Source organism: Erythrolamprus reginae, chromosome 8, assembly GCF_031021105.1.
Source record: "Erythrolamprus reginae isolate rEryReg1 chromosome 8, rEryReg1.hap1, whole genome shotgun sequence".
NCBI lineage: Eukaryota > Metazoa > Chordata > Lepidosauria > Squamata > Dipsadidae > Erythrolamprus > Erythrolamprus reginae.
This window is the reverse complement of record NC_091957.1, coordinates 22,949,135-22,975,842: the sequence shown is the minus strand read 5'-3', so window position 1 is coordinate 22,975,842 and position 26,708 is coordinate 22,949,135. Positions and strand designations below refer to the sequence as shown.

At 44.8% G+C, this 26,708-nt stretch overlaps 1 protein-coding gene across 1 annotated transcript in view; it reads left to right on the top strand.

The window, feature by feature from the left end:
* Window positions 1-11,800: 11,800 nt before the first annotated feature.
* LOC139171453 (solute carrier family 2, facilitated glucose transporter member 5-like) overlaps window positions 11,801-26,708 on the top strand; it is a 54,949-nt gene continuing 40,041 nt past the window's right edge. Inside the window, exons 1-3 of the mRNA XM_070759692.1 lie at window positions 11,801-12,064; window positions 12,699-12,791; window positions 19,671-19,807. Of these exons, the coding sequence (XP_070615793.1) occupies window positions 11,801-12,064; window positions 12,699-12,791; window positions 19,671-19,807 (494 nt within the window). The remainder of the gene's footprint in view (window positions 12,065-12,698; window positions 12,792-19,670; window positions 19,808-26,708) is intronic.

Genomic DNA, 26,708 nt, shown 5'->3' with positions numbered 1-26,708 from the left:
AGGCATATTACAGATTGTATTCATTTTCATTATAAATATCAGGTTTTCTTAATAATCAAGAGTTCATGTATTATTCCAAAACAATCAGTTCAAACTTTCATATAGTAAATCTTCACATTTTCCATTTAAACATTATCTCATAAATTAGGACAATTACTAACTCAATAAATATCAAATCAGGAATTACTCCATCCTTAATCATGTAATCTTTCCTCTATAAAATAATATTCACCTTGTACAAGGAAGAACCAATCTCTCAAAAAATATATTTGTATTAATTAAATAAATCAAATCATCAGCATCAAAATTCGTACTGTTATCATGTTATCGTAACCATTGTATCATTATTAAATCTATTAAACAGCATATAGAATATATTTGCTTATTTCAAACAGAACTTTTACCTATAAACGAATCTCTTTTATTGTGTTGTTTGTTCAAACTGATAGAAATATAGATGCCTTAGCTGACTCCTCCGGACACTTAAAAACGACTAATCCTGACAAAAAACAAGTTATCCAAAATTTTTACCAACAACTTTATAAAGCCTCAAATCTGGATGCCGATTTACTATTGAAATACTTACAAACAAATGAACAAAAAACCATGATAACAGATGATCAAAGAACACTCCTAAACAAGTCAATCTCCATCTCAGATATTGAGGCTGCAATAAATAAACAAAAAAAACAATAAAACTCCAGGACCAGACGGAATCCCATCCGAATTCTACAAATACCACATTGATACAATGGCACCTATACTTTTAGATATTTATAATAACGCACTCTTACATGCAAAATTACCTATGTCCTGGTCCGAAGCCTACATAACTCTTATCCCCAAGGATACCCAAAATAGACACCTTTTGGAGAATTATAGACCAATCGCACTACTCAATACCGACTATAAAATATTTACATCTATAATTGCGGACAGGCTAAAAAATATACTAAACAAAATTATTCACCCCGACCAAAATGGATTCTTACCAGCAAGAAACATTTCCACAAATACAAGAATCATACTGAATACCATGGAATATTACGATAAAAACTATGATAAAACAATTGCACTAATATTCATGGATCTAAAAAAAGCTTTCGACAGTCTTCAGTGGCACTACCTTATAAATCAAATTGAATATATGAATTTCGGCTCCAAATTTCTCAATTTAATTAAAACCATTTATACTAAGCAATCGGTCAAAATCCTTTTCAATAACGATATTACAGACACAATCTCTATAACCAAAAGCGTGCGCCAAGGATGCCCTTTGGCCCCACTCATTTTTATTCTGGCTATAGAAACATTCCTGAAAACCATAAGAAACAATACACAAATTCAGGGTATCACGATCAAGAAAGAACATTACAAATTACAGGCCTTTGCGGACGACATTGTATTTATCTTACAAGATCCCATACAAACAGCACCCATTCTATTTGATGAAATACACAAATTTGGTGAAATATCCGGTCTGCAAATTAACAGGAATAAAACTCAAATTTTGACAAAAAATATGATACCAAAAGATATACAGTGATCCCCCGCTCGTTGCGAGGGTTCCGTTCCAGGAGCCCCCGCAACGAGCGGGTTTTCGCGAAGTAGCGCTGCGGAAGTAAAAACACCATCTGCGCATGTGCAGATGGTGTTTTTACTCCCACAGCGCTAGCGAGGAGCCGAAGATTGGGGGCGGCACGGCTGTTTGCCGCCGGCATGGGGGGCTTCCTAGCAGCCCCCCAAACCCGGGTTGGGGGTCCGGGGGGCGCTGGCTCTCGGCGCTTTCGAGCTGAGTCCGGGAGCGAATTCGCTCCCGGACTCAGCTCGAAAGCGCCGAGAGACAGCGTGGACGAGCCGTTCCTTGGCGCTGTCTCTCGGCGCTTTCGAGCTGAGTCCGGGAGCGAATTCGCTCCCGGACTCAGCTCGAAAGCGCCGAGAGACAGCGTGGACGAGCCGTTCCTTGGCGCTGTCTCTCGGCGCTTTCGAGCTGAGTCCGGGAGCGAACTCGCTCCTGGACTCAGCTCGAAAGCGCCGAGAGACAGCGTGGACGAGCCGTTGCTTGGCGCTGTCTCTTGGCGCTTTCGAGCTGAGTCCGGGAGCGAATTCGCTCCCGGACTCAGCTCGAAAGCGCCGAGAGCCAGCGTGGACAAGCCGTTCCTTGGCGCTGTCTCTCGGCGCTTTCGAGCTGAGTCCGGGAGCGAATTCGCTTCAGGACTCAGCTCGAAAGCAGCGAGAATGAACGGCGTGGGCGGGCGAAGGGCGGGCGGCAGCGAGGAGTTTGCATGGGCGGTGGGGAAACTCCTCGCTGACGCCAGCAAGAGGGGAAGACCCAGGAAAGCCGCCCAGCAGCTGATCTCCCGGTTGCCATCTACGCATGCGTGCCCATAGAAAAAACGCACGCATGCGTAGATGGTATTTTGACTTCCGGGTTGAAAAATCGCGAAGTACCCTGTTCGCAATGGTTGGGGACGCAATAAACGGGGGATCACTGTACTTTCCTTGGAAGAACTAATTAGAATTAAAACCACAAAAAAAATTAAATATTTAGGAATTTGGATGACCTCAAATTATACTATGATTAAAAAGGATAATTATGAACGACTTCTTAAATACAACAAGATTTCAATAGATGGTCGAAACTAAATCTATCCATTATGGGGAAAATATTTGCTATAAAATCGAACATTCTTCCAAGGTTTCTCTATCTATTTCAAATTGCCCCAATAAATTTGAAGAAATCTTTCTTTAACACTCTGCACAAACAAATAAAGAAATTCATTTGGACAAAGAAAAAGGCCAGAATAAAACGGAAAAATCTTCAAGATCATAGATCCAAGGGCGGACTTGGACTTCCGGATTTCTACATTTACTACCAAGCCACAATTCTAACAATGATAAAAGATTGGATCACCCTAAAAAATACAAGACTCCTAACTCTAGAAGGTTTCGATCTTCTTGCTGGGTGGCACGCTTTTTTAACAACAGATTACCACAAAATACCTAAATACTTCAAAAATCATTATTTGCGTAAAACTCTAATAACAATTTGGTTTACTATAAAAAAAAATTACTATACTTCAATACCAAAATGGATATCTCCCAACGAATTACTAATTTTTCCCAACCTTTTCTCCCACACCAAAATTCTGAGATACCAACAATTACTTGATAAATCAGATGCTCTTATACCTAAACAACAATTGAATGATCAAGGAACTAACATAGATTGGCTAACATACTTACAAATTAAATTAAAATACGAACAACACAAAAAACAATTTGGATTCCAAAATGACAATGTGATAGATACGATTCTTTTCGGCCCCCCCACAAAAACGATTTCAAAATTATATAATTACTTACTAACACAAGAAAATTGTGAAGAACAAGTGAAAGGTTGCATGATAGCCTGGGCTCAGAATTTTGGGTATACGATCAACTTAATCGAATGGGAGAAAACCTGGACACTAAACTACAAAATGACAACAGCAATGTCTTATAAAGAGAATCAAATAAAAATGTTTTATCGATGGCATTTGCCCCCAGCAAGAATATCCAAAATGTTCCCCAACTTTTCACCTACCTGCTGGAAATGTAAAATTAAACCGGGAACATATTACCACACATGGTGGACATGCCCACTTGCGCAAAAATATTGGACAACCATCCAAAACTTAATTGACCAAGTCATGTCAATTAAATTGCCACTTAAACCTGAGCTTTACCTTTTAGGTATATTTAGGCAAAACCTTACTAAATCACAAAAATATCTCATCCTACAAATTATAACAGCAGCTAGAATATCATACGCCTTCTTTTGGAAACGTGACCAAATACCTTCTTTATTTGTAATAATCACAAAAATCATAGAGTGTGCTGAAATGTCAAAAACAGCAATGGAAACACAAAATAAAAAAGATTCAGAATATTATGAAATATGGGAAAATTGGTATAAATGGGTTTCTCAAAAAAAAAATCAAAATTACTTATTGTAAAACCACTATCTTATTAAACTACCAAATGTACCTTCGAACACTCAAATCAACTTCAAACCAATTTAAAAATTGAGCACCAAAAACCAATTAAATTTGCAATAAAATTCATACCATATCTCTTTTTATCTGTCTTTCAACCAATTCAACACACATTATAACACTAACAACTTCCATCAACACAACTAATACATATAACTTACTTATCATACTACTTATATACTCCCCATACTACTTCCAGACAAAAGTCGTCCCTGAAAACATCTGCGCTAAACGCAGATTTTTCTTTTCTCCCTTTTCTTCTCCTTTTCCTTCCCCCCTTTTTTTCCTTTCTTTTTCCTCCCCTATCTCTCTTTTTATCCCTTCGAGATTTATTCCCCTTCTGAATTTAAAAATATGAATTTGTAAAACAGCTTGTACAATATGAAATTAAAATCCTGCTAATTTAAAAAAAAAAGAAAAAAAAAGAATATGTTTGTTATTTCAAACAGAACTTTTGCCTTTAAACGAATCTCTTTTATTGTGTTGTTTGTTCAAACTGCTTCTTCTGTTCCAATATTGAAACTTGCCCCTTGGATCTCCAGGGTTTTTTGCTTGTCACAAGAATTGGCCACTATAAAGCAGAAGCTGCAATATGTACCATACACATTTAATTTGATTTACTCCCTTAGATAACTTCTTAATAAATTTATTTTAAAAATGCTTGCGTTGTATTATAAAATTCGGAATTGCCTTTTTGTTAAATCCTAAAATGCCCCTGTGGGAATACTCCTTTAAACCTTGCCTAAAATATACCCGTGCTCAAATATTCATGTGAATTTTTTGACCGTAATTCTACCACGTGTAGTTTGAGAACAGGCACCGATCAGGCGAGGGCGGAGAGAGGGGCGGGGGCGGAACTTCCTTGCCTTTGGAAAGAGTGGAGAGACACTGCAGTTTTTGCTCCAGTCCACGTAATGACCATTAAATTTGGCTTGGGTGCAGCTCAGGTGGGCTGCTGCCCTGACAGGGTGGAACGCAGTGGGGTAGTGAAAATGGAGCTCCACCACAGAGCACCCAATTTGCACTGAAAGATGTTGAAAGAAAATGCAGGGCATCTTGCATAAGCCACGCCCACAGTGTGGTGGTCAAAATTTTGGTAGCCCTTCACTGCTTGGGTGTTTCAAGGAAGATAGAGGTGGCAAAAGGGGGCTCTGTAAGGAGGCAGAGCGGAGTCCTCTCTGCAGAGCCTTGGGCTCCTGGGTGTCTTGTCCTCTCCTTCCTTCCTTCCTTCCTTCCTTCCTTCCTTCCTTCCTTCCTTCCTTCCTTCCTTCCTTGGCTGATTTCAAGAGAAGCCCCCTACTCTGTTGAGGCAGGGGGGTCTTTTAGGACATGGATCTCATGGGGTGGCTCAGGGGTTCCTCTGGAGAAAACAGATGCAGGAAAGGCCTGCGGGCCCCATAGGACATACCAGGGGATTTCCTCCCAGCCTGTTGACATGGTGCAAACACACACCGCACTCACAGCCACAACTGTAACTGCCTGCTGGATAAGCTTTCTGTGCGTGGCCTCGCTTCCCTTAAAGGAACTGTTAAAGTAGCGTTGGTGGGGGATAGGGGGAGAGAAGTGGTAGAGAGTGGGGAGTGTCACTTTGTGTGTGTGTTCCCACTTTGGCATAAAGGTGCGCCCAGAACCCCCAAAAGGCAACGAAAGCCCCCTCTGGAGGGCAGGGCACTTGCAGCCTCCTCCCGCTGTTGGTTTTTCCGGGACCTCCACCCATTTCCCCACATCCGGGGCAGGACAGTTAAGCGCTACTTCTCGGGCATTGGAGTGGGGTCCCCAACGGGGCTGTTCAAGGGAAGCCTCATGCAATGGGCCCGGGATCTCCCTACTCTACTAATGTTGTGAGAGTGTTAAAATCCCCATTGAAGACAGTTGATTTCATATTTTAAAGTGAGCAGCATTATATAAAATCAACTGTCTTCAATGGGGATTTTAGCACTCTGACAACATTAGTAGAGGACTAATGAAAGCTTAGTGAATTTTAGTAGTTTTAAATAAATTTTAAACATTCCAGACAACAAGCTCAAAATAGATGTACAGTATACTAGGCTCCCTTTCTTTTCACTTATCAGCAAAAATATGTAACTATATAATATATATGCACTACTCATTTTATGCATAGTTTGTGACTGAAAGAAATAAATGTGAGAAAAACCTATGAAGTGAAATGCACTTTGATGGTTGTGATACACTATATTGTAATATTGAGCATGGGGTTTAAACTGTTATGTCAGTTTCACATAGACATTTACATAAACAAAATGGCAAAAATAAATTAATCATGCAAATTATTAAAAGCAATATTCAATTTATAAATAATACTGTTTACTTAGAAAATAAACGTTACAAACTTTAATATTAAAATAAAATTCCTGTTAAAATTAACTTAATATATCAAATTAACTGTGGACTATAAAATTTTTAGCATGCTTTCTTTGAATGAATGAAACAAACAAATTGAATTCAGTGTATCAAATATGTATAAGAAAGTTAATATAATTAATTTAAAATTATTTATAAAATAAATGCACTTATTATCTGGGCCACTCTCTGCTCTAAGCCCTGGTGATCTGTGGGAATTCACCTAACAGATCATTTTCTTGCTAAAATATTGACTAAGCTATAAAAGTTAATAATTGTGCTTTGGATTTTTTTCACAAATGTCTTGCTACATTGATATGCAGAGCATAAAGACATTTTTTTATATAGCTTGTACTATTAAAGGTCCAAATAAATAGAAATAAATATTGACAGAGAATGAAATAAAACAACTTGCCTGAGAGCAAGTAAAGAGAGGAGGCCCAGAAAGGAAATTTGTGAGATCTCAGAAAGTAGAGTGAAATACTGTATAAGAACAACAGTAATCTGAGAGGAAAAAAATAAAATAAATTTAAATCGCTGAATATAAGAATATTGAGGGGAAGGGAAGATTGAGAATCTTACTTGAAACAGAAGATTCTGAGGTAAAAGTCGCTGACAAGAAAGCAGGCCTCAAAGGAGCAGTCAGTGGCTTGCTGCAGTACAGAGAAGCAGTGATAGGTGGCAGCATTTTTTATTTATTTTATTTATTCGATTTTTAAAATTAGTATTAAAAGTATTTTTTAGTATTTATTAATATTAAAAGAAAAAATAATATTAACTAAGCACAGTTGAATATAATTATTCAATTATAGTCAGTATTTTGGAGAATTTAACAGATATACATTGAAGGGCGCACATTCTGCTAGAAATAAGAGACTGCTAAATAGAAATAAGAGATTAATCGGCCACCAAAACACGTTTTTATCATAACAGGGGCCCTAGAACCATATGAAATGCAAAGAAGTCACTATTAATAAATAATTCTCAATTTGCCCCCTCAAAAATCAAATTGATGAATTTGCCCCACTGTAGGGCATGCATGTGTATGTATATATACACTGTACTGTATATGTATCTATGTATTTATGTATGTATGTATGTGTGTGTGTGTATACACACATATACACACATATACACATACAGTGGTACCTCTACTTAAGAATTTAATTTGTTCCGTGACCAGATTCTTAAGTAGAAACGTTCTTAAGTAGAAGCAATTTTTCCCATAGGAATCAATGTAAAAGCAAAAAATGTGTGCAAACCCATTAGGAAAGAAATAAAAGCTCGGAATTTGGGTGGGAGGAGGAGGAAGAAGAGGAGGAGGAGAGTCACTGCCGAAGGAAGAAGGTGAGGTGAACGCCCCCTTTTGCCTTTCTGCGGCCAGACGCTCCAGGAAGCAACTTCATGCCGCGTGTATGGGAAGCAGCTCGAGGGAGTCCCCACAGCGAAGTGGTTTATTCCCTCTCCAAGCACCCAAAGAAAGGAAAATGCTCCGTTTGCTCTGGGCTGCCAAAACCTCCTTAAGCGCCACCGAAAGGCTCCTCTGGCAGCCCAGAAAACCTCAAGATGGTCAGGATTAAAGAGGGAATGTCAGGAAACTGGCCAGGCCTTCGTGCCGCTATATTTCCCAGCTCGGGTTCTTAAATAGAAAATGGTTCTTAAGTAGAGACAAAAAAATCTTGAGCACCTGGTTCTTATCTAGAAAATAATGGGTTTTTTTTACTAGTATCATATATATAAATCTTTGTATATTACCAATACGTACGTTACAAAACAAATAAATAAATAAAAGTGTCCAATGCTACATGGTACTTTGGGGAAAAAAAACCCATCGGGTTGTAAGTTTAACAGATACATTTAAGCAGAGCTTTTTGGGGTGACAACCCTGCGCAGTGGGCCAAAGCAGAAAAATAAACCCTGCAGGAAGGCTAAGAAAAATGTCCATTATTGAGATTAGCCATAGAATAAGGTGACCAGACATCCCGCATTCAGCGGGACAGTCATGCTTTTTAGCAATTTGTCCCACGTTCAGGGCCATTTTTAAAAAGTCCCAATTCCCCTGCCTTTTATTTTTCGTTTTTTTCTCCTTATTTGCTCACTTCCCTGCCCCCCCTTCCACTTCCACTGTTGCTCGCTCCTTGCCCGCGGCTTGACACCTTCCTGTGGCCACCACCACGGGGCAGAGACGCCCAGGCAGGAGGGCTCACTGGCCACGACAACAAAGGCGGGAGAAGGAAAGGGAAGCGCGGCTGAGGCATTCGCCCCCCTGCTTCTGAGTGACGTCAAGTTGGCCACCTTTAAGCTAGTCACATGACTTTTAAGCCACCCCCGGTGACATGATTATCAAGCCACTCCCACCTGGTCACATGGCTGGCAAGCCACACCCACAAAATAAGGCATGCTCGCAGTGTGGTAGTAAAATAATTTATAGCCCTTCACTGTGGGCAGCAACTGATGTGGTCAGGTGCTCCATCCCGGTAGGAAATTCCGGGATGCTCACGGAGCTGCACATCCCTGGTGTACACATGCGCACCCCGCACAAGGTTTGACTTCTGCGCATGTGCAGTGTCAAATCACATGTGATAACACTTGCATGAGGGAGAATTGGGTGATTTTCGCTGGTTTTTTGCTTCCTCGCATACTCACTCAAATCTCACTCAAACAAGCATCCTCACACAATATTTTGCTTGCTGAGCATGCACAGAAGCCAAATTTCATGCTGCCAGGTGCACACGCTCACCAGATGCGCCCGTCCACAACGGCCTTGGAGGGCGCACTGATAGCGCCGAAGACAAGCAGCCCTTTACTGCAACGTCATTTTCCGACCTTCTGGAGAGGATTAGGGGAAAGAATCCAGCTGAAATTTCCTTTATATCAGAAATAGAGCCGGGGTGGTGCAGCAGGTAGAGTGCTGTACTGTAAGCCACTGAAGCTGACTGTAGATCTGTAGGTCAAATCTCATCACTGGCTCAAGGTTGACTCAGCCTTCCATCCTTCCGAGGTGGGTAAAATGCGGACCCAGATTGTGGGGGCAATAGGTTGGCTCTGTTAAAAAGTGCTATTACTGTACTAACATGTTGTAAGCCGCCCTGAGTCTAAGGAGAAGGAAAGCATAAAAATTGAATAAATGGATGGATGGATGGATTTCTGTCACTTCTTGCGTCCACTATCCATTGATCTCCTTTTTTTCAACAAAAGGAAATGGTATTCAGCTGGTATGGACCAGTTTGTGCAAACCGGTAACGAAGATTGGGGGCACCCACCCCAGCTCCATGCCGTCCTAGTTAGGCATATTTTTGAGTCAGGAAGCATGCACAGAAGATGCATGAATGAGCAAAGCACCTGCATGGAAGGCTGGGCGCATCCACGGAAGGCGTGTGTCCAGCAGTAATGGCCTGCTACTGGAACAGTAAGGTGCTCTGCATCCCCGATGCATGCCTTTGCACACCTGCGTGAGATTGGGCTTCTGCACATGTGCAGCAAGTGAAATCTTGTGTGAAGATGCTTACGCGAGCGAGATTTCGGCAAAAGAAGTCAAATATAGAAGTCTAAACCTATTAAAACCCAGTTAAAAACCAACAACTCAACTACCCAATCAACACACATGCCTACTATTCAATACAATTTGGCCATGATAGATGTCAATTTCAGGGCGTCCAGGCCTGCCGGCAAAGACAGGTCTTCGCAGTCTTGCGGAAGGCCAGTAGGGTGGGAGCAGTATGGACGTAGGGGGAGGAGTTGGTTCTATAGAGCTGGGAAAACAACAGATAAGGCCTTCCCCCATGGCCCCGCCAACCTGCGTTGCTTAGTCGAGGGGACCTGGAGGAGCCAACTCTGTGAGCCCTTATTGGTGTCTGGGAGGTATGCGGCAGGAGACGGTCCTGTAAATAGTCTGGCCCTAAGCCATGTAGGGCTTTATAGGTAATAACAACACCTTGAATTGTGACCAGAGACTAATAGGAAGCCACTGCAGCTCGCAGAGCGCAGGTGTTATATGGGTGTACTGAGGTACACCCATTGTTGTGGTTAACTCTGGCCCAGCTCCTGCCCCAAGGACTGTGGATGTGGGGGAGTCATCCACATGCTGCAGGCCTGTTTTGCCCCCGGTGGAATCTGATGATGAAGGCTCCTCTGACCAAGAAGTCATGAATGACAGGGAGGAGGAGAGTGTGGCAGACAGCTCAGAAGGAGATCAATTATCTAGCTCCTCCTTGGATTCAGAACAAGAGTTAATGATACAGCCACGCATGCAGAGAGCGATGCATGGGCAACAACGACTGAGAGATTATTATCAAAGAAATTGAGGCCACCTGTGGTTGGGTGGGGCTGTGGTAATTAGTGAGGCTGCTATAAAGAGCAGCCTGTGGGTTTGGCCATTGTGGAGAATTATCTGATCGTGTTTTGTGACTGCTTTACTGAATTGGACCTTTTGTGTGGTGATTTTTCCCTGCTTTCAAACAAAACCAGAGCAAAGGTTGTTTCACTTTGTGAAAGAAGAAGGATTGTAAATTGCCTCACAGCTGTAAGCTAAGTATCACAGATCTGATAAGGGACTTGTACAAATTACCAGTTTGTTTGGAGAGAGTGCTCTTTGCTATACCAAAAGAGGGCTTAATTTAAGTGAATTTTCCTTATAAATAACATTGTTTTGAACTTTCAAACGGGTGTGTGTCTGAAATTTGTACCTGTGAATTTGTGAGAAGAGTCTACCAGAGAACCCGACAGAATACCCATGATAGCTCTTGCGGCTGCATCCTGGACAATTTGCAGTCTCCGAAGATGGGAGGTGATGAGGGCCTAAGTGACCATGCACAGGGCCTCCTGGTCCAAATATGTGAAACAGGATGTGAAATAGGGGTGGGGGGTGGGAAACCATATATCCAAAGTTTAAGGTTAGGGTTGCTGGATGCCCCCTTAAGGCCTTAAGGTTGTTGGATGCCGCCTGATGTTACATTCCATATGGAAATGTATGCAAATCAGCATCTAACTGCCAACCTCTTCTCCAGGACTGTTCCCACCTCCTTTCCTCGATTGGCTTCATCTGCTGCTCCAGCATTTGTATGAAACAAAATTCAGCTGAGCAAATGTGACTTGTCCATTTTCATGCCATGAAACACAAAAAAGCTCAGTGAGTTTGTATTTATATTTTCTTCTTTTCCCCCCCTCACCCTTAACTGATGGAAGAATGAACAAGCAGACAGATTAATATTTTTTGCTTGTCTCTTTCTCTTTTTTCTTTTGGCTCGATCAGTGTTCCTTCCCCTAGAAGGGTATATGGCAAAGAGCACAAGAAACCAGCAACACAAAATTATGTGAGTGTAGCACACTATTTCTTGAATGGCGCGCACCCCTGGGGGCGGGGGTGGAATGACGCCAGGGGAGTGCGCGTGACCCTTGGAAACATGCGTGGTCCCCCTCCATCTATTGCCCTGGACGGGGAGCATTTTCCCAGTTGTATGCTGCTCCAAGCCCGGAAGAGAAAGCGGCCAGGCGGGGTGGAGCACCTGCGTGGGTTCTTGTTATTCTTGGTGGACGCCACAATAGCCATGAATGGCATGGGGAACCTGCTGCTGGACAAGGAGGAGCATCCTCTGCAGCCGGGCGAAAGCTTCGAACGGCACCCTAAGGCCTCCTTCCACACCATTCGCTGTGTGTGCCCGGCAGAAGTAGTGCTTACGGGCCAGGCCGGCGACCCCAAAACACAGTCTTGATTAAGCTGGCCAGGCCCCATGTCAAAAGAGGGTCCTAACCACGGCAGCCTATGCCTGCCTAACCGAAAACAGGCCCCATTGAGTTCAGTGTGACTTACTCCCAGGTAAATGGGTAGAGCAGCCTTCCCCAACCAATAGTTTGCTTGCAGCTTAGAATAAGTAAAATAATAAATATGAACACTAAAATTCCATTGGGGTCCAGATCGGAGAGTTGGGGTGGGGACGTGCGAAATGTTTACTTCTTCCTAAGAGGGGGCGTAACAGAAAATATTTGAGAAGCACTGGTGTAGAGTATTGGGTAAGTTGGGGTGAGACCAAAATAGATGTTCTCTCGATAGGTTATTATTTTAGCCTTCAGCACAAGCCAGGGCGGAGATCAGGGCTCAGCCCAAAATGACACAATTAAAAATTATATGTAAGGAGATTTTCTATTACTGGTACTCCAGAATATATATTTTATGGCAGCTTCCTCAGTGTGTCCATGAAGCCCGCAAGTCAGGCCTGATATAAAACCAAGTTACCTGGTTAGAAAGAAGAACCATGATTTACACCATTCCAGTAACCATTGTTTGTTTCCCTTCTGTTGAAGTTGACCAAGACATTGTTCATGTCGATGTTGGTTTCGTATCTCGGATATTTTCAATATGGCTACATTCTCTTAATGGTGACTAACCCAATTTCGGTAAGTCTCAGCAAGTCAACCAGGGTTTGTCTATAAAGTCAGTCAATAAATGGATAAGTAGAATAGAATAGAATTCTTTATTGGCCTAGAGTGATTGGATACACAAGGAATTTGTCTTGGTGCAAATGCTCTCAGTCTACATAAAGGAAAATATAGATTTGTCAAGAATCATGTGGTACAACACTTAATGATTGTCATAGGGGTCAAATAAGCAATGAAGAAACAATCAATATTAATAAAAATTTTAGGATACAAGCAACAAGTTACAGTCATACAGTCCTGTTGTATCCTGTAATGGCTACCTTTGTATCATTGAAATGGTTTGTTCCTCTTTCTAACGCTGCCTGAGCCAAATAAGGAAGTCGCTCCTGATTGGCTCAGGCGTGCCTGGCTATTGCTTTGGCGGGAACCGCAAATGTATAAAAGGAGCGGTTTCTTCCAGGCAAAGTCAGACGGTACAGCTGAAAGTCACTTTTACTTACTGAGCTGAATAAACGTACCGTTCTCAATTCATCCTGTGTCCTGGGTCTACTTCACTGGCGACGACGGACGAAAGAGAACACGCGTGCAGGATGAACAACATCCAGATCGGCCGGGCTCCAGAGTTCTTCGACCCCGAGAAGACTTCCTGGGACGACTACCTGGCCAACTTCGAGATATTCCTCGAGGCAGCGGGAATACCGGACGCCGACGCCGACCGAAAACGGGCACTCTTCCTCAATTACTGCGGTCCAGAAATCCGCGCTCTCGCCCAGACTCTCACCGAACCTCTGCCAGCAAGAACTGTCGCTTGGGACGTCCTACAAGCCAAGCTCGCGGGTCATTTCAAGCCCACAAAACCAGCCATGGTTTTCCGACATCAATTCTCCAGAATGGCGCAACGCGAGACAGAATCCATCAACCAGTTTGCTACGCGACTTCGTACGGTGCTAGCTCAATGCAAATTTGACAACCCGGAAGCTCGCCTCACTGATGCCTTAGTTTTCGGGATGAAAAACATTTCAGTCAGAAACAAACTCCTCACCGAGGACAACCCGTCTCTACAAACCGTGATCAAGCTAGCGCAAACCGCAGAGGTCACCGACGCCGCTGCCAAAGATTTAAAAGAGCACGAAAGGCGAGAAGTCATCGCAAAGATCGACTCCACATCTCCCCGCGCCGGGAATCCAGACGACCTCAGCCCACCAGCCCGAAACGAAGACAACTGTTTCCTGCTCCAAGATCAACAGAGACAGCATAGACCGCCTCACTCCGCCGCCCCCTGCGCCGGCTGCCACGGGAGCCACCAGCGACAACGTTGCCCCTTCCGGGACGCCATATGCCGCCGCTGCAACCGACGGGGCCACATCGCCGAGGCATGCAGAGCATCTGCACCGGAGGACACCTTCTCCACGCCGTGAAACCAACGATCTCAAAATCAACCCCGAGAAAACCGACCCTTCCGCTTTTCGGGCTGAAGGAATTACTCAGCCGCTAACCGCGACTACTCAAGAGGTAACACTCTATTTTCCGTGAATAACACGGCAACAAAGAATGGGGGGGAAATTGTAATTTCACTATTGCTTAACAACAAACCATGCTCTATGGAACTTGATACGGGGTCTAAATACACCATCATGCCATGAGAAAATCTCAAATTGTACATGCCTAACCTGGCTAAAGATGAGCTATTACAAACCTCACTGATAATCAGAGATTTTCAAGGGGGAATAATTTCTGTCTTGGGCATTGTGAATGTTCCTATTGTATTTAAGAATGTTAAATGTACCCTGCCTATGGTTGTTGTTACAGGGGCTAAGCACTCTCTCCTGGGTTTGGCTTGGATGGAACCTTTGGGAATTGAGGTTTCTGGTATTTGTACTGTTAACTGTGATAGCATGCCTAACTTTTTGCAAGAGTTTCCTGAAGTGTTTAGCCCCACCTTGGGATCATATAAAGGGCCCCCTATCTCATTTTCTATTGACCCCAAGGTCCCGCCTGTCCGGCTCAAACCTCGCAGGGTACCCCTTCCACTCCTCCCCAAACTAGACCTGCAGCTGGATAAGCTAATAAGCCAAGGCATTTTAGTCCCTGTGGAACAGGGGCCATGGGAGACACCCATAGTCACCCCTCTTAAGCCAGATGGCTCCTTAAGGGTTTGCGCTGACTACAAATCTACCTTAAACAAAGCCCTCCAACACCACCCTTACCCCATTCCAGTGGTACAACAACTCCTGCACTCTCTGGGGGAAGGGAAAAGGTTTGCAAAGATTGACCTCGCGCAAGCTTACCAGCAGCTTCCTGTCGATGAAGCAACAGCAAACGCGCAAACGATTGTGACCCACAGGGGTGCTTTCAAATGTACCAGATTACAGTTTGGAGTAAGCATAGCCCCAGGGATATTCCAGAGCATAATGGAACGATTGTTATCAGGGATAAAAGGGGCCATTCCTTATTTTGATGACATCTTAATTGCAGGAGAGAACCAAGAGCAACTCAACAAAAGGATAAGGGAAGTACTTAAGAGACTTCAGGACAAGGGATTAAGAATCAAGCCTGATAAATGCGTTTGGGGAACCAACAGCGTAGAATTCCTAGGTTATAAAATTGATAAGGAAGGGATCCACCCCACAACCGAGAAACTGAGAGCAATTAGGGAAGCCCCAGAGCCACAGAGTAAAACCGAATTACAAGCTTTTTTAGGCCTTCTTAATTTTTACTCCGTTTTTTTAAAACAGAAGGCAACAGCAGCAGAGCCTCTACACCGTTTACTCCAGAAGGAAACTCCTTGGACATGGGGGAAAACTGAGCATGAAGCCTTTGTACAAATAAAACAGTTGTTAACTTCCAAAAGTGTGGTAGTCCAGTATAGCACTTCGCTACCCATTAGGCTCACGTGCGATGCTTCCCCGTACGGCGTGGGAGGAGTTTTGGCCCACGTTACCGAATAATACAGAGGCACCAATTGCGTTCTTTTCCAGAACGATGACCAGTACTGAGAGGAATTATAGCCAGCTAGATAAGGAGGCTCTAGCTTTAGTGGCAGGGGTGAAAAAGTTTCATAATTACCTTTTTGGAAGGGGTTTTGAATTGGTTACCGACCACAAGCCGCTACTTGGTCTTTTAGCCCCCAACAAGCCCACTCCCCCATTTATGTCCCCAAGGTTAATCAGATGGGCCCTTTTCCTCTCTGGATACCAGTACGAACTCATCCATAAAGGGGGTAAATCCATCAACCACGCTGATGGTCTCAGTAGGTGCCCAATGCCAGAGTTAGTGGTAGACCCTGCCCCATCTGCTGATGTGTTAATGATAGAACTTGAAGACAACCCACTAACTACTGCAAAGGAGGTGGCTGCACACACGCAGCAAGACCCAATACTAAAACAAGTGGTAAATTGTGTACTCAAGGGTTGGCAAAATGATTCTGTAAAACCTGAACTGTGTGATTTCAAAACCAAGAGACTTGAACTGTCATAAGTAAAAGGTTGTCTATTGTGGGGAGACAGAGTGATTATTCCAAAAAACCTAAGGGTAAAGGTACTTGAAATGTTACATGTGGGCCATCCTGGGATTGTCAGGATGAAAGGCCTAGCTAGAAGCCATTTATGGTGGCCAGGTTTGGATGCTGATATTGAAGACTGGGTAGCCAAATGTGACCCATGTCAAGAATCACGGCCCAATCCCCCCAAAACAACTCCAGCAGAGTGGGAGCAGCCTGCAGGGCCATGGTCCAGAGTCCATATTGATTTTGCAGGCCCAGTGGGATCACAATATTTCCTGATAGTGGTCGATGCATTCTCCAAATGGGTGGAAATTATAGCAATGAGCAGACTGTTTGCTACCCATGGTTGCCCTGATCTCCTAGTGTCTGACAACGGGCCACAATTAACGGCCAGACAGTTTGAATTGTTCCTGGACAGTCTGGGAGTCAGACACGCACTCATCTCGCCTTACTCGCCCTGGGCTAATGGCTTGGCAGAACGTTATGTTCGTGTGGCTAAAGAAGCTTTGCGCAGGTCAGGCCCTGGAGATGTGCAACAGAATTTAGACCAGTTCTTGCTAACCCAGCACATCACCCCAAATTCTCACACGCACGTAAGCCCTGCAGAGTTACTAATGGGGAGGAAATTAAGGTCCCCACTGGATAGGTTACACCCAAGGTTTTGTACTAATAATCCTATGTATGTGAACCCTGAAAGGGAAATGTATTTGGTACAGAATGTATTTGTAAAAAAATTTGATGGAGGTGTTAACTGGATGAAGGGAATTATTGTTAAACAAAATGCTCCAAAGACATATATGGTAAAACTAGAGGATGGTCGATTGTGGAAACGACACATTGACCACATTCGGAAACGCGCAGAAAACCCTCTGCAGCAACCCGCTGACACAGACTCTCCCATTTCTACAGACTTTAACACGCAACCCGATTTAATGGACATTCAAATGGACTTATCGGGTCAGGGAGAGTCGTCCGGTGATGCCGAGCCATCTTCCTCCTCCGAAGCCTTCGTTGGGCCGGCCAGGCCGAGTCAACAGACCGAGGCCCCAAGCAGGCCTCAGCCGCGCCGGGGGAGCTACAGCGAGCTGTCCTCCACCATCAATAGCGAGGAATCAACTGGACTGCGCAGGTCGTAGCGAGCCTCGCGAAGACCCAACAGATTGGACGATTTCGTCACGTGGCTTTCGTGATGGATGTCTCCAACTAAGGAGGGAGGGGTGTTGTATCCTGTAATGGCTACCTTTGTATCATTGAAATGGTTTGTTCCTCTTTCTAACGCTGCCTGAGCCAAATAAGGAAGTCGCTCCTGATTGGCTCAGGCGCGCCTGGCTATTGCTTTGGCGGGAACCGCAAATGTATAAAAGGAGCGGTTTCTTCCAGGCAAAGTCAGACGGTACAGCTGAAAGTCACTTTTACTTACTGAGCTGAATAAACGTACCGTTCTCAATTCATCCCGTGTCCTGGGTCTACTTCAAGTCCTAAGTGGGATGAAAAGGATGATAGGAATGTTGGAAAAAACCCTAGTAGAAATAGAAGTTTGACAGTGTTGAGGGAATTATTTATTTTTATTTATTTATTTTGTCCAATACACAATAATACACAATGAAGGTTATAGAGGATATAGTAGAGAAGAAATATGAGATATAGGAGAGACTATAGGACAGGGGATAGAAGGCACTCTAGTGTGCTTATGTACGCCCCTTACTGACCTCTTAGGAATCCGGAGAGGTCAACCGTGGATAATCTAAGGGTAAAATGTTGGGGGTTAGGGGATGATACTACGGAGTCCGGTAATGAGTTCCGTGCTTCAACAACCGGATTACTAAAGTCATATTTTTTACAGTCAAGTTTGGAGCTGTTAATGTTAAGCTTGAATCTGTTGTGTGCTCTTGTGTTGTTGTGGTTGAAGCTGAAGTAGTCTTTGACAGGCAGGACATTGCAACATATGATCTTGTGGGCAATACTTAGATCATGTTTAAGGCGTCGTAGTTCTAAGCTTTCAAGACCCAGGATTGTAAGTCTAGTTTCGTAGGGTATTCTGTTTCGAGTGGAGGAATGAAGGGCTCTTCTTGTGAAGTATCTTTGAACATTTTCAAGGGTGTTAATGTCTGAGATGTGATATGGGTTCCAAACAGATGAGCTGTATTCGAGAATGGGTCTGGCGAAAGTTTTGTAAGCTCTGGTAAGTAGTGTGAGATTTCCAGAGCAGAAGCTACGTAGGATTAGATTAACAACTCTTGAGGCCTTCTTAGCGATGTTGTTGCAGTGAATTATTTGTTTAGTAGAGTGATGGCGTTCGGGGAAAAACTGTTCTTGCGTCTAGTAGTATCACCCCCTAACCCCCAACACTTTACCCTTAGACAATCTACAGTTGACCTCACCAGGTTCCTAAGAGGTCAGTAAGGGGCGTACATAAGTGCGCCAGAGTGCATACCGTCCCGTGTCCTATAGTCTCTCCTATATCTCCTATATCTTCTCTTCTATCCCTTCTATCTCTTCTATCTTTTCTGCTATTCTCTCTAGTTATATTTTACTCCTAGATTTTACTCCTCTCTTTGATACATTCTACTCGTATATATCCTCTATAACCTTCATTGTGTATTATTGTGTATTGGACAAAACAAATAAATAAATAAACAAATAAATAAAATAAATTTTGAGGGTAGGAGTTGAAACCGTATGTGTCCAGAGTGCGAGGGGTCAGTAAATATTTTCACAGCTCTCTTTTTGACTCGTGCAGTATACAAGTCCTCAGTGGAAGGCAGGTTGGCAGCCATTGTTTTTTCTGCAGTTCTGATTCTCCTCTGAAGTCTACCAATCCCCAATTATAAAGGTCCCCAAAGTCTCTCTCTAAGCCCTGTTCAAATGTTTTGTGTGAACCCAGGTAGCGTGACACCCCGGCTGAGGTTTTGTTATTTTTTAATTAAGCATATAACATACAAAGGAAAACAAATCTAAGTTATAGGAAGGTGGGAAAAGAAAAGAGAGAGAATTATGGGGAAAAATAGAATCCCCAAACCTCAATATTTTAATGGCCCCAACTTAAGGATTATGTCATAAGTGTTTGTATATATGAGTATATGCACAATGGTTATATTTGAGAGCTGAATGCAATGAAATTTTGTTTTAATGTATGCTGATTAGTGTACATTTAAAGTGGCAATACAGTTTTCTATTGTATTCTATTCTATTCTATTCCATTCTTTCTGTATTCTATCCTGTCCTATCCTATCCTATCCTCTGGTGCTAAACTTTCTGAAGTCCACCCCCGATTTTAAGCCTTTGCTTTTGTACTCCCACCCACGTCTTAAATTTAATTTCTGGCTGATCCAAAAATGGGCCATCTCTTCTTTGCTTCCTCACTGTGCTCATTTTTCCATTTTTTCTCCCCCAAGGTCCCTGTCTCCAACTTGACCAAAGAGGAAGTACAGAGAAAGAAAGGGGTCGACGCAATACCCGTGGGTGTATTCTTCCCCATAGGAGGGGTGTTTGGCATTATATTGTTCACATGCCTGGTGGACAGATACGGCAGGTAACAGAAGTGGCGAAATGATTCGGGCAGGGGGTTGCATGCAATTTCTCCATACTGTGATGCTGAACCTATGGCACGTGCGCCACAAGTGGCGTGCGGAGCCCTCTCTACAGGAAGTGATCCATGGACCGGCTCACTTCCACTGCGCATATGCCTGTGCGTCCTGCCAGCCCGGTTAGACAAGCTCATGCTTTCTCCTCACTCTCTGCGGCCTGTGTTGTGTTCCGGGCCTATGCGGATGGAAAACTGTTGGGAATTGTATAGTAAAAGGTATTAGTGTACTGATTTAGCCACTTTGGGGTGTGAGATCACTGCCGGGCAATATGAAGGCAAAGGATCTTGGGAAATTGGGTGTGGAATTTCAACATTGTTCAATGGAAGAGATGTGAGACTGGGGGTGTGATTGAACAAGGCTTTAAAACCATTGCAGTGGTACCTCTACTTAAGAACCTAATTCGTTCCGTGACCAGGTTCTTAAGTAGAAAAGTGTGTAAGTAGAAGCAATTTTTCCCATAGGGATCAATGTAAATAATGCGTGCAAACCGATTAGGAAAGAAACAAAAGCTCGGAATTTGGGTAGGAGGAGGAGGAAGAAGAAGAAGAGGAGGAGGACAGTTGCTTGCCAAAGGAAGAAGGTGAGGTGATGGAAATAAAAAAAATCCCAAACTTTAAGGCTTTTAAAAAAAAAGAGGGACTCTGAGGTGGCGAGGAGGAGCATGCACCTCCCATACACCCGGCACGAGGCTGCCTCCCATACACTGGCTGCTGCTGCTGCTACCTGCTTCCTCTTCCCTTCCCATGCTGAAGGGCTCCATTCTCCTCTTGCTCGCTCGCTTTGTAGCCGGCACCTTTCCTTTGCAGTGGTGACTCCTCCTCTGCCCAAAGCGAAGGGAGTGTTTCTTTTCTCTGGGCATTGGCAGAGGTTTACTCCCTGTCCAAGCGCCCAGAGAAAGGAAAATGCTTTGTTCGCTCTGGACTGCCAAAGCCTCCTTAAACGCCAGCAAAAGGCTCCTCTGGCAGCCTAGATGGCTGGGGTTAAAGGGGGAATTGCAGGAAACTGTCCGGGCCTTCATGCCGCTCTCAAATTTCCTGGAAAATTTTTCCGGGCTTGGGTTCTTAAGTAGAAAATGGTTCTTAAGTAGAGGCAAAAAATCTTGAATACCTGGTTCTTATATAGAAAAGTTCTTAAGTAGAGGTGTTCTTAAGTAGAGGTACCACTGTATTTCTGCCACAATAAAACTCTTTTCTCTGCTGGATGCTTGTTGCCAGGACTCCGGTGACTAGAAACCATAGGCTTAAATGATAAATGGACTTTGTTATCTAAGGAATACTGGTTAGGCCAAGTTTGGTGCCTTTCCCCGGACATTGTTGACGTTTAGCTCCCAAAAGACATAACTCCTTTTTTCCTGGCCGTTTAAAATCTGCTTCTCGTTATGTGTGCTTATATCAATAAAGAGTTTGATTTATTCATAAGCTGAAGGATTTTTGAGTCAGGGGTTTTACTCCGAGGGCCGTGCACAGAACAAGAAAATCAAGGAAGAATTCCACTCGGTGCTATTTTAAAGCAAACTCTTTATATAAAAAGCAGCATTTTTACAAGCAATTATAGTTCAGGTTGACCGTTTTCCCAGTGAAAGCGCAGGAGAGATTAGAGTCCCAGCTGATCAAAGCCAATTAACATTCCAAAGGGATGAGATCAATGTTTTTCTGTTTACAATTTCTCTAGGTCAGGGTCCCCAAACATTTTACACAGGGGGCCAGTTCACTGTCCCCCAGACTGTTGGAGGGCCGGAGTATAAAAAAACCCTATGAACAAATCCCTATGCACACTGCACATACCTTATTTAAAGTAAAAAACAAAATGGGAAGAAATACAATATTTAAAATAAAGAAGTAATAAAGTAATAAAGTAATTTATACCTTTTTATTAACAAGTAAATTTAAACTTAAATCAACAAACTCCCTTCATTTCTCCTTCCTTCCTTCCCTCCCTCCTTCCTCTCCACTTCTCTCTTTCCTCTCCGTTTTTTTCCTTCTCTTTCATGTTTCATTTTCCTCTCCTCGTTCTTTCCCTCCATCATTTTCTCACTTTTCTCTTCCTCTTTTCTCTCTCTCTCTCTTTCCATCTCTCCCTCTTCCTTTCTCTCTCCCTCTCTATCTGTCCCTCAGCCCCCCTCTCTCTTTCTCTCTGTCCCTTTCTTTTTCTCTGTCCCTCTCTTTCTCTCACTCACTCTCTTTCTATCTCTCCCTCTTTGTATCTCTCCCTCTTTTTCTCTCTCCCTCTCTCTCTCTCCCTCTTTCTCTCTCTCTTTCCCTTTCTATCTCTCCCCCTTCTTTTCTCTCTCCCTTTCTATCTCTCATTTTCTCTCTCTCTCTCGTTCTTTCTCTCTCTCTCACTCTTTCTATCTCTCCCTATCTCTTTCTCTCTCTCCCTCTTTCTCTCTCTCCCTCTTTCACTCTCTTGCTTTCTTTCTTTCTCTCTCTCTCTCTTTCTCTCTCTCCTCCTTCCTTTCTCTCTCCCTCTCTCTCTCTTTCTTTCTCAATGCAGCACTGAGAAGGACCGACTGTTGGGCCCTTGAAGTCGCTGCCGCCGCCTCCATTTGGGTGAATTCGAAGGGTTCCTGAATCTCCTGTCCACTCACCGTGGAGGAGGAGGTGGGGAGGAGGAGGTGAGCTGAGCTTCCTTCTGCTTCCTTCGAGGTGGCAGGTGAGCTTTGCAGCTTTGCCTCCAAGGAAGTGGAAGGAAGCTCAGCTCGGGGGCGGTCCTGGAGCAGCAGCAGCCGCTTCCACCACCTACCCTGCCCCGCGCTTCGGCCGTACCAGGGCCAAGTAAGCTGAGGCTAGACCCGTCGCCCCTGGCTCCAAGCGCAGGACCTGGACAGCGGGCGAGCGTTGGGAGGGCCTCGCCGTCACCTGGCCAGGGAAGAGCTCCCCTCCCCACGATCAGGGACGGCATGGCTGTCAACCAGTTAGTGCGGGAAGGGGAGGGTCCTGTTCCCTTGCTTACAGCCCCAAAGGTACTCACCCTGCAGTACCTTCAGCACCTCCAGCCGCTCTTGCAGAACTTCCAGGCTGAGGGCAGAGGCCAGCGCCCTCCCTGCGGGGCGGCGAAGAAGCAAAAAAGCAGCACTCTCCTGCTCTCTCTCTCTCCCTCTCTTTCTTGCTTTATTTCTCTCTCTCTCTCCCTCTCCGCAGCAGACCCCCCTCCAAAGCCAAAAGTGCCCAAACGCACGCAATCCTCAGCGGTGCAAAATCCCTGAAGAAAAAAAAAGTAAAAAAGCGGCACTGGAGGGACCAAGACAGCCTGCAGCTCAGCGTCTGGAGGAGGAGAAAGGCCAGGGGGCGGGGAGGAAAACGGGCCTGCAATTGGCCCCTTTCTTTCTCGCTTTTAGGGAGAGGAACTGTTGCTGCTCTGCCATAGGGCAGCAACAGTTTATCTCCCTAAAGGCGGCAAAGAAAGGGGCCAATTGCAGGCCCGCTTTCCTCCCTGCCCCATGGCTTTCCTCCTCCTCCTTGCCGCCACCAGACGCTGAGCAGCAGAGTGGACGGAATATTCGGGAGCTTATTATATAGATCGGTAAAATTTCGTACGCTGCCACGGACCGGATAAATGGCCTCAGCGGGCCGCATCTCGTCCGCAGCCCGTAGTTTGGGGACCACTGCTCTAAGTGTTCAACAGACAAGGGCATTTCGACTCCATGGATTTTAACAGAGAAATAGCTGGGTGCTAGCATGGTATGTCTGGAGACCCCAAACATCAAACTGACTCCATTACAAATGTTGGAACTCTATCCTAATTTTTCCATGACACCACCTTTAAATGCCTAAGGGTGGTGGTGGTGGTCACAATTCCCTAGAATTAAAAGCTACAGATTATTTCTTTTTCCTCTCCTCCAAGCTCCATTGGGGAAAGAGGCTTTTTCCTCTCTTCCAAGCTCCATTTGGGGAAGGGAGGTTTGTCCTCCCTCCAAGCTCCATTTGGGTAAAGAGGCTTTTTCCTCTTCTTCAAGCTCCATTGGGGAAAAAGACTTTTTCCTCTCCTCCAAGTTCCATTGGGGAAAGAGGCTTTTTCCTCTCCTCCAAGCTCCATTGGGGAAAGAGGCTTTTTCCTCTCCTCCAAGCTCCATTGGGGAAAGAGGCCTTTTCCTCTCCTCCAAGCTCCATTGGGGAAAGAGGCTTTTTCCTCTCCTCCAAGCTCCATTGGGGAAAGAAGCTTTTTCCTCTCCTCCAAGCTCCATTGGGGCAAGAGGCTTTTTCCTCTCCTCCAAGCTCCATTTGGGGAAGGGAGGTTTGTCCTCCCTCCAAGCTCCATTTGAGTAAAGAGGCTTTTTCCTCTTCTCCCAGCTCCATTTGGAGAAAGAGGCTTTTTCCTCTCCTCCAAGCTCCATTGGGTAAAGAGGCTTTTCCTCCCTCTCCCAGCTTCGTTTGGGGAAAGAGGCTTTTTCCTCTCCTCCAAGCTCCATTGGGGAAAGAGGCTTTTTCCTCTCTTCCAAGCTCCATTTGGGGAAGGGAGGTTTGTCCTCCCTCCAAGCTCCATTTGGGTAAAGAGGCTTTTTCCTCTTCTTCAAGCTCCATTGGGGAAAAAGACTTTTTCCTCTCCTCCAAGTTCCATTGGGGAAAGAGGCTTTTTCCTCTCCTCCAAGCTCCATTGGGGAAAGAGGCTTTTTCCTCTCCTCCAAGCTCCATTGGGGAAAGAGGCCTTTTCCTCTCCTCCAAGCTCCATTGGGGAAAGAGGCTTTTTCCTCTCCTCCAAGCTCCATTGGGGAAAGAAGCTTTTTCCTCTCCTCCAAGCTCCATTGGGGCAAGAGGCTTTTTCCTCTCCTCCAAGCTCCATTTGGGGAAGGGAGGTTTGTCCTCCCTCCAAGCTCCATTTGAGTAAAGAGGCTTTTTCCTCTTCTCCCAGCTCCATTTGGAGAAAGAGGCTTTTTCCTCTCCTCCAAGCTCCATTGGGTAAAGAGGCTTTTCCTCCCTCTCCCAGCTTCGTTTGGGTAAAGAGGCTTTTTCCTCTCCTCCAAGCTCCATTGGGGAAAGAGGATTTTTCTTCCCTCTCCCAGCTCTGTTTGGCGAAAGAGTCTTTCCCCCCTCCCAGCTCCATTGGGGAAAGAGGCTTTTTCCTCTCCTCCAAGCTCCATTTGGGGAAGGGAGGTTTGTCCTCCCTCCTAGCTCCATTTGAGTAAAGAGGCTTTTTCCTCTTCTCCCAGCTCCATTGGGGAAAGAGGCTTTTTCCTCTCCTCCAAGCTCCATTGGGGAAAGAGGCTTTTTCCTCTCCTCCAAGCTCCATTGGGGAAAGAGGCTTTTTCCTCTACTCCAAGCTCCATTTGGGGAAGGGAGGTTTGTCCTCCCTCCAAGCTCCATTTGAGTAAAGAGGCTTTTTCCTCTTCCCCCAGCTCCATTGGAGAAAGAGGCTTTTTCCTCTCCTCCAAGCTCCATTGGGTAAAGAGGCTTTTCCTCCCTCTCCCAGCTCCATTTGGGGAAAGAGACTTTTTCCTCTCCTCCAAGCTCCATTTGGGGAAGGGAGGTTTGTCCTCCCTCCAAGCTCCATTTGGGTAAAGAGGCTTTTTCCTCATCTCCCAGCTCCATTGGGGGAAGATGCTTTTTCCTCTCCTCCATCCTCCATTGGGGAAAGAGGCTTTTTCCTCTCTTCCAAGCTCCATTTGGGTAAAGAGGCTTTTTCCTCTCCTCCAAGCTCCATTGGGGAAAGGGGCTTTTTCCTCTCCTCCCAGCTCCATTAGGGAAAGAGGCTTTTTCCTCTCCTCCAAGCTCCATTTGGGGAAGGGAGGTTTGTCCTCCCTCCAAGTTCCATTGGGTAAAGAGGCTTTTCCTCCCACTCCCAGCTCTGTTTGGGGAAAGAGGCTTTTTCCTCTCTTCCAAGCTCCATTTGGGTAAAGAGGCTTTTTCCTCTCCTCCAAGCACCATTGGGGAAAGAGGCTTTTTCCTCTCCTCCAAGCTCCATTTGGGGAAGGGAGGTTTGTCCTCCCTCCAAGCTCCATTGGGTAAAGAGGCTTTTTCCTCTCCTCCAAGCTCCATTGGGGAAAGAGGCTTTTTCTTCCCTCTCCCAGCTCTGTTTGGCGAAAGAGTCTTTCCCCACTCCCAGCTCCATTGGGGAAAAAGGCTTTTTCCTCTCCTCCAAGCTCCATTGGGGAAAGAAGCTTTTTCCTCTCCTCCAAGCTCCATTGGGGCAAGAGGCTTTTTCCTCTCCTCCAAGCTCCATTTGGGGAAGGGAGGTTTGTCCTCCCTCCAAGCTCCATTTGAGTAAAGAGGCTTTTTCCTCTTCTCCCAGCTCCATTTGGAGAAAGAGGCTTTTTCCTCTCCTCCAAGCTCCATTGGGTAAAGAGGCTTTTCCTCCCTCTCCCAGCTTCGTTTGGGGAAAGAGGCTTTTTCCTCTCCTCCAAGCTCATTTGGGGAAAAAGACGTTTTCCTCTCCTCCAAGCTCCATTGGGTAAAGAGGCTTTTCCTCCCTCTCCCAGCTCCATTTGGGGAAAGAGACTTTTTCCTCTCCTCCAAGCTCCATTTGGGGAAGGGAGGTTTGTCCTCCCTCCAAGCTCCATTTGGGTAAAGAGGCTTTTTCCTCATCTCCCAGCTCCATTGGGGGAAGATGCTTTTTCCTCTCCTCCATCCTCCATTGGGGAAAGAGGCTTTTTCCTCTCTTCCAAGCTCCATTTGGGTAAAGAGGCTTTTTCCTCTCCTCCAAGCTCCATTGGGGAAAGGGGCTTTTTCCTCTCCTCCCAGCTCCATTAGGGAAAGAGGCTTTTTCCTCTCCTCCAAGCTCCATTTGGGGAAGGGAGGTTTGTCCTCCCTCCAAGTTCCATTGGGTAAAGAGGCTTTTCCTCCCACTCCCAGCTCTGTTTGGGGAAAGAGGCTTTTTCCTCTCTTCCAAGCTCCATTTGGGTAAAGAGGCTTT